The sequence below is a fragment of the Condylura cristata genome, unplaced genomic scaffold (assembly GCF_000260355.1).
Source record: "Condylura cristata isolate star-nosed mole 26May11 unplaced genomic scaffold, ConCri1.0 scaffold00041, whole genome shotgun sequence".
NCBI lineage: Eukaryota > Metazoa > Chordata > Mammalia > Eulipotyphla > Talpidae > Condylura > Condylura cristata.
In genome coordinates this window covers 5,334,237-5,341,923 of record NW_004567142.1, presented here as the reverse complement: position 1 = coordinate 5,341,923, position 7,687 = coordinate 5,334,237, and the positions used below count along the sequence as shown (strand labels likewise).

The 7,687-nt window shown below is 54.4% G+C and overlaps 1 protein-coding gene across 1 annotated transcript in view; it reads left to right on the top strand.

The window, feature by feature from the left end:
• The first annotated feature begins 3,946 nt into the window (after nucleotides 1–3,946).
• NAPSA (napsin A aspartic peptidase) overlaps nucleotides 3,947–7,687 on the top strand; it is a 9,155-nt gene continuing 5,414 nt past the window's right edge. The window contains exons 1-2 of the mRNA XM_012733518.1: nucleotides 3,947–4,011; nucleotides 7,058–7,239. Coding sequence (XP_012588972.1) covers nucleotides 3,947–4,011; nucleotides 7,058–7,239 — 247 coding nt within the window. The remainder of the gene's footprint in view (nucleotides 4,012–7,057; nucleotides 7,240–7,687) is intronic.

Genomic DNA, 7,687 nt, shown 5'->3' with positions numbered 1-7,687 from the left:
CCTCACGGCGGAGGAGTATGTCATCCAGGTAGGGAGCAGCCGCTGCCAGCAGAGCCCCACAGTGCAGCAGCCAGGGCGGCGGGTGCCCCTCCCTGCGCGGATGGTGACGCGCGTGTCCTCTGCAGTTCTCCAAGGGTGGCCTCCGCGTCTGCCTGTCCGGCTTCCGGGCTCTGGACGTGCCTCCGCCGGCGGGGCCCCTCTGGATCCTGGGCGACGTCTTCCTGGGCGCCTTTGTGGCCGTCTTCGACCGCGGGGACGCGAAGGGCGGCGCCCGGGTGGGGCTGGCGCGCGCTCGCCCCCGGGAAGCTGCCTCGCCAGGGGGTGCGCGGGGTAGCCGCGGGGGGTGAAGCCCTGTGGACAGTGCGGGCACCAGTCAGGCCACAGGTTCCCCCTCTAACAAGCACGCCAGCCCTCCCTCGCCCCTACTCAGTAAAATTTTCTATTTCCTTGAAACTTTTTGGGTCACTTCTTTTTTCTTTTTGGCACGTTATGGGAACAGCATACTTCGTGGTTTCTAACGTGGCCTTTGGGGAGCAGCGTCTGCCCAGTCCCGGGCCTTTCCCCGTGCGGCGGCTTGTGCTGCATGCAGGGAAGCCCTCCCCGTCCCCACTTCTGCAATCACTGGGCGCCAAGGACAGGAACTCAGGGTGGGAACAGAATTCCTTGTCTCCACCCTGTTATACTTTGGGGGGTTTGACGCCTGGACGGAGGGGGCGCCTGGTGCTTTGTAGGATGTTTAGCAACTTCTTTGGCTGCTGCCTGCTGGCTCCACTTGTTACAACCAAAAGTGTCTTGGTGACAAGTGTGCGGGGTGGGGGAGGGTCGCCGTGCCTTTGAGGAGGGTGGGAGTGCAGCCCCAGGGGGATGGGAAGCGGCTTTTGGCTTTTGTGTGTGTGTAAAAGAGCTGTGGCATAGGCCAGAGTTGTGGGGGTGAGAGGGTTCACCAGAGGCAGAGTGGGGAGCAGCACAGGCGCATCCACGGAAGCCTGCTGCTGAGGGGGGCAGGGGGAGGCAGAGAGGTCTGCCCAGCTCCGAGGGTCTGTCCCTGGCGGGGGATGGACTCGGGATCTCAGTGGTCACGGCTGAGACCCCACCCTCGGCCGCCAGGGAGGCCTGATTCTTTCAGCTTTGCTGTGTGTTGGCATTTTTCTCATAATGAAAAATTTTGATGTGCTACTCAGTGACAGGCAAAGTGAACCTAGGAGTCAGGGCGTTAGGCTTCCTCGGGACACCCGCTGCAGGTGAGGCCTGCATGCGGCTGGCCGCTCCGCGTGTGTGGACGTGTGAAGAATGTGTCGCTCAGGCTGGTCTGAAGCGAGCGGGACGAAGAGAGCTGGCGGCTGGGCTGGGCGCACAGGGGCCCTGTGGAAAGGGGACGTCACAGTGCAGCAGATAAAATAGAGGTGCGGCGGTGGCCAGTGCAGGCGCCATGAACAATCCTTTCGCTGTTTCTAGATGCTTGACTATCCCGATGCTGTCATGATCGGGGGCACCGTGAAAACAGGGCATGGGCCTGTCCCTGTCTATACATCATCTAATTCTTTTGAACAGGCCAAGGTATAAGGTTAAGGGAAGAAAAGCCACAGATCAGTAAATCAAGTTTGTACTTATTGACTTCAAAAATATGCAGGTTGGGCCCTCCCTGGTGGCGCAGCAGGTTGAAGCACAGCACTGAGAGGCTAAAGCCACTTCCCCATGAGTTCGATTCCCGCCTGCCCTGGGGGTGACCACATGGCGTGGCAGACCTCTCCTGACCCACCCGCTGCTCCCCTCAGCAGTGTACTTCCTTGGTCTGCCTGTTCTGCTCCCCGCTCTCTCTGGTGAGGCCTCTCGCAGCCCCTGAGCCTCTGGCCTGTACCCCAGTTCTGTATGCACAAATAAATCTTTTTTTTATTACAAGTTTATTTTTACATCATTTTGTACATTTTTTTTTCCAATCTCAATTGTAATCCCCACAGGTTTCCCATCACCAAGTCACCCGTGTGCCATCACCATAATCCCGTGCATTTCCCTTCCCCCAACCCCCCTTTTTGATCCCATTCCCCACTCCACCCCCGCAAAATGTCTCTGGTATATGGTTGTTCATTATTTTTGTTATTTTCTCGCCTGGTCCATTATACTCCTGCTATGAGTGAAACCATCTGGTATTTTTCTTTCTCTTTCTGGCTTATCTCACTAAGCATGATCTTTTCCAGCTCCATCCAAGTTGCTGCAAAAGACATGTGTTTCTCTTTTTTGGTTGCTGAGTAATATTCCATTGTATATATGTACCACATCTTTCTAATCCAGTCATCTGCTTTTGGGCATTTGGGCTGCTTCCATGTTTTTCCAATTGTAAATAAAGCAGCAATAAACATGGGGGTACAGGTATCTTTTTCAATCAGTGTTTTTGTGTCTTTTGGGTAGGTACCTAGGAGTGGGATTGCTGGGTCGTAGGGAAGCTCCATGTTTAGCAGTTTGAGGAACCTCCAAACAGTTTTCCATAGTGGTTGTACTAGTTTGCATTCCCACCAGCAGTGGGAGTTCCTTTTTCTCCACATCCTCGCCAATGTTTGTTATTGCTAGTTGTTTGAAGATGCACAAATAAATCTTTTTTAAAAAAAATATGCAGGTTGGCAAAGAAAAGAAACACATGCCTTTTGCAGCAACATGGATGGAGCTGGAAAAGATCACGTTTAGTGGAATAAGCCAGAAAGAAAAGGAAAAATACCAGATAGTTTCACTCATAGCAGGAGTATAACGGACCAGACGAGAAAATAATGATCATGATGAACAGCTCTAGACCAGAGACATTCTGTGGGGGCGGAGTGGGGACTGGGGTCAAAAACAGTGGGGGGAGGGAAGTGCACTGGGCTGTAGTGATGGCACATAGTGATTTGGTGATGGGAAGCCCACGGGGATTACAACTGAGATGGAAAAGGCACAAAGTGATGTAAAAATAAACTATTATTTAAAAAAAAATGCAGGTTGAGACCTTCCTAGCACCTAAGGGTTGGGTCTCAGCGCTGTCAAGGCTAAGGCCTGAGTTCGATCCCTGGCCAGGGAGTGACCCACAGGGCGCAGCAGACCTCTGCTGTCTCCCTGCTGCTCCCCTCAGCAGTGAATTTCAGTGGATCTGCCTGTTCTGCTCCCCACTCTGTCTCTGGGGAGGCCTCTCACCCCTGTACCTCTAGCCTGTACCCCAGTTCTTCTACACACTATATAAATAGATACAGGCTGATAGTGACACACAACGAAGTCAGAAACCCAGAAAGATGAGATTTCCCAGCACTGTTGGTGACCCCATGGTGGGTGGGGTTATTTAAAAGTATTTATCCTTGGGCTTGTTCTTTGAAGTCAGAGACTCAGGGTTGTGCCAGGAAATCTGCATTAGCAATTGCACATTTATACTTGAGAAGCTTATCAGGGAGAAAGGCCGCAGTTGAGGCAATGTGACCACAGTCGCTTTCGGGCTTTCTGATTTGACAGCTGTGGGGTGATGTGTGTGTGTCTGTGTTTGCTGAATACAGCAGTAATATCGGGGGCCTTATACTCTGGCAGCCCCGCTCCAGTGGGCGGGGGGTCTGACCCCTCTCCAGACCCTTGACCAACTCCCCACCCCCCCTTCACTGGTGGAGCAAACACTTGTGGTTAATGAGTCTCGGAACGGGAAGTGAAAGTCTAGAGTAAAAGTGATAGTAGCTACAAGGTGGAGGTGGGGCTCTGGTTGAGGACACCCCAACCCACCCCCAACTTGGGAGCGAGCAGGGCCCACGGGTGCTACTCGTGGGGACCCCACCAATCTCAGTCCATCCTGCTAGTGTCCCCGCCTCCTCGCCCCGGGCCCGCACCCACACACTCCACTCCTGGGTCACCTCCCAGACCCAGGGGTGGGTGGTAGGCAGGGCGGAGTCTCAGCTAGTAGAGAACTGGGGAGCGAGCGCCTGGGGTGCACTGGGGCCCAGAGATGTCGCCGCCACCTTTGCTGCTGCTGCTGCTGCTCCTGAACCCTGCAGGGGCCTCGCTGATCAGGTACTGGGGACCCCGTCCCCTCCCAGAGGGAATCCCCCCTTGCCCTTTCTGTCTGGAGCTCCCCAGGACAGAGACTCCCAAGCATGGCTCCCCGTCTGCTGGGTCGCCAGATCCACCACTGGGCTCAGCCCCGAGGACCCCGCACTCCTGACTGGGACCCGCCACCCCCCTGTGCGGTCTGGAGGACCCTGCCAACCCCCCAAGCTCTGACCATCTGGTACTGGGGTCTCCAGACTTGGAGCTGAGAGACTCGATGGCGGCATTTAAGCTGTCCCTCCGGGGCATGTCTTTAGGACTCAAGAAATCCTCTTTGGGGGGGGCCCATTTTCTCCCCTCGGGGCCTTCCCTCAGTTTCTCCTCTCCTCTCTTCTCCCTGAAACTCTTGATAGGAGGCAGGGGTGCTCTTCCAGGAAGCAGCTTCCCCAGGCGCATTCCTGACCTCTCAAGGACTGAGTGGGGTTGGGGGGTGACAAGGGGCAAGACTCCGGGAAGTGACAACAGCCAGGTTCCAATCGAACAGCAGGGGCTGCAGCCTGCTGTCACGTGTGACATCTCGTGGCCAGCCCCGCTCGGGTCGCTGCAAAGAGCTCTGGGACCCGAGTGCTGTCTCCAGGCCCAAAGCCCAGCCAGCGTGCTGGGTGCCAACCCTCAGGCCCCCTCCAGGCCTGCGCGGTGAACCAGGAGAGCTGAGTGGTGGCCAGGCCCTAGGTCGTGGCTTGACAAACACTCGGCAGGGGCCAGATCGAGCTGGCCACTCCTGCAAACAGCGGTCAGTGGAGTCCAGCCTTTGCTGCCTCCCAGCTGGTGTGTGGCTGCTCCCGCTGCGTGGCTCATAGGACGGGTGGAGTTGCAACCCGCACCCATTGTCTTCAGCGTGGTTGCTAAAGGGCTCCCCATCAGACCTGCCCCAGCGGACTCGATTTCATGCCAGAGAGAAGCCCTGGCACTGAGCGAGCTGAAGGACCCACTCCACCATGGTCCTCAGAGGACCATCAGACTCGGTGGCGGACATCAGATGGTTTCCTCTCCCAAGTCAGGTTCATCCTCATAGGCAAATCCACCCTGCTGGCTCATGAGCTCAGCTAGCTGAGAGCCTTCCAGCCGAGATGGAGTTGATTGAAAAGGTGGGGCCCCCAGTGATATTTTACAGGGGTTGAGTGGGGAATGGGATCAAAATGGGGGCAGGGGAGTGCACTGGACTATGGTCATGGCACATGGGTGAATTGGTGGTAGGAAATCCAAGGGGATGACAACTGAGATGGAAAAATGCACACAATGATGTAAAAATAAACTAGTGTATTATTTAAAAAGGAAGAAAAAAAGAAAAAGAAAAGGTGGGGCCCACGTAGAGGTCTGTGATGCATTTCCACATCACGGACCAGCAAGTTTGTAGCTATCTACAGTTGGCAGCCGGCCCCAGAACTCCTGATTCTTTCCAAGCTGCAGGATGCAAAAATGTATCTCACGCTTGTCACTTGTATTCCTTGTTACCAAGGCGGTGGGCATCTTTCCCATCTGTTCAGAAGCTGCTTTCACTGATTTCCAAGTTACCGCTGTCTGTGCTCTTTGCCTGTTTTGCTCCTAAACGTGGAGAGCTGTGAAATTAGCTTGGCGCAGACCTCACGGTGGCTCGTAGAGGACACAAGACTCCCAGGTCAGAGACAGACGACAGGCAGCTTGTTACTCCCAGCGGAGGTAGCCAAAATGCCAGCCTCTGAAGCTGTCTCCCCGCCCCCCAAATTTATGTATTTATACATACAAGAACTGGGGTGCAGGCCAGAAGCAGAGTGGGGAGCAGAACAGGCAGATGTTCCGAAACACACTGAGCAGCGGGTGGGTCAGGAGAGGTCAGCTGCGCCCTGTGGCTTCCTCCCTGGCCGGGGAGTGAACTCGTGCCACAGAGGCTGCGGAGAGCCTCACAGTGCTGCACTCCACCCCCTCACGCCACCAGGGAGGCCCCTCTCAATCGGCCTTCTGAGCCCCCTGTTCCCACAGGGAGTGTGGTTAAGAAGGCGGGAGGACCTGGGACAGCTACAAGCTGCATCCAGGAGAGGAAACCTCAATGCAGGACCCAGTCTTGACAGTGGGTCAGGCGCCTGCCTCCTTGGAGCCCCAGGGAGGCCCTGAGTCCGGCAAGGCTGCGCCCTAAGTGAAATCCCTGACGAGACAGCGTGGACAAAGGCAGTCACTGCCTCCGCGGAACTGTGGGCGACAGATGGGAGTTCTCTGTCAACACTACGTTGTTTACGTTATTTGTTTACAGACGCTCTTTGTATACGGGAGGTATAAATTACTCGTCATAACCTTTGTAGTTATTTGGCCTAGATTTTTTCCTTTTAATTTTATAGCTTTGTGTCTTGGGGGAAGGGATAAAGCAATTAAAGATTTGAGTCAATCTCATCAGTCTTCCCCGGATGATGACTGATAGCAGTGTCAGGTGTAGAAAAGCTTCCTCATCCCAGCGTTTTTGAGCACCTCACAGCCTTCCAGTGCTCTTTCAACTTTACACGCACGTGATGGTGGTGATTTATCCTGAACAGGCTGCGTGTGAGCGGTACCACTGGGGTAGGAGACTTAACATTCTCTCCCCCGGTGACAGAGAATAAGTCTCTAGCATCATGAACAAAAACATGGAAGGGTTTTGCAAAGACTAGAATTTATGTCATGGACAAAGCTTGTGAGTAACAGTTCCCCGGGGTTAACTGACTTTACAATATTTTTTAAATAATTGTAATAGTTTATTCTTACATCATTTTGTGCCCTTTTCCATCTCAGTTGTAACCCCTGTGGGCTGCCCATCACCAGATCACCCGTGTGTATTTTACATTATTTTTCATGTCTCCTTTTGGAGGTATGGGGATGGTGTGCTCAGCCTTTGGGGTCCCTAGTCACGATGGGCGGTGGCTTCCCGGAAGGCTGTTCTCGCAGGGTTTCTGGCAGTGACTGTGCCAGGGCGCTGCCATGCTGCTTCGGCCTCTGCCACGGGGACACCTGCGTGGAGTGACCAGCCAGGGTGGCTTCTACCTCAGAGTCCTTCTCCCCACAGGATCCGTCTTCGCCGAGCCCACACTGGACAGGGGACCTGGAACCCACTGAGGCAATGGGGGGAGCCGGCAGTGACCCCCAGACTGGGCGACCCACCCCCTGGGCACAAGCCTGTCTTTGTGCCTCTCTCCAACTACATGAACGTGAGTCCCAGCTCCACACAGACGCCCACTACCCACACCTGTTGGGGACCCGCCCTAACTATCGAGGTGCCCGGAGTCAAGACAGGCAGGACCCTAAGCTGGGAAGGCGTCGGCGAGCGGAGATTCCTAAAAGGGGAAAAAGGGGAGCGGGCGTCAGGAAGACACGGGAGTCAGGACAGGGTGCAAGTCTTCCTGCTGTCCCTCAGCAGGTCTTCATTTATACCATGTAGCAAGTAGTTCATTGCAATAATGCATAGGGTGAGTTCATGAGAGATCGCCATTAAGCGTTCTCAAGGACAAGGGGAACAAAGCATTTTTCTCTTAACATTTTATGGTATACTAGATTATACGTTTTTATGATAATTGCCATGTGTACAGCTGTCTAGTTATCACTCGGGGAAGAGGGGTCTGGGAAGGGATGAGCTCTTAGCAAAAGGTTATTAGGGGCCTTAGGGAAGTAATAAATTATGTTAGCAGTGTTATCAGTG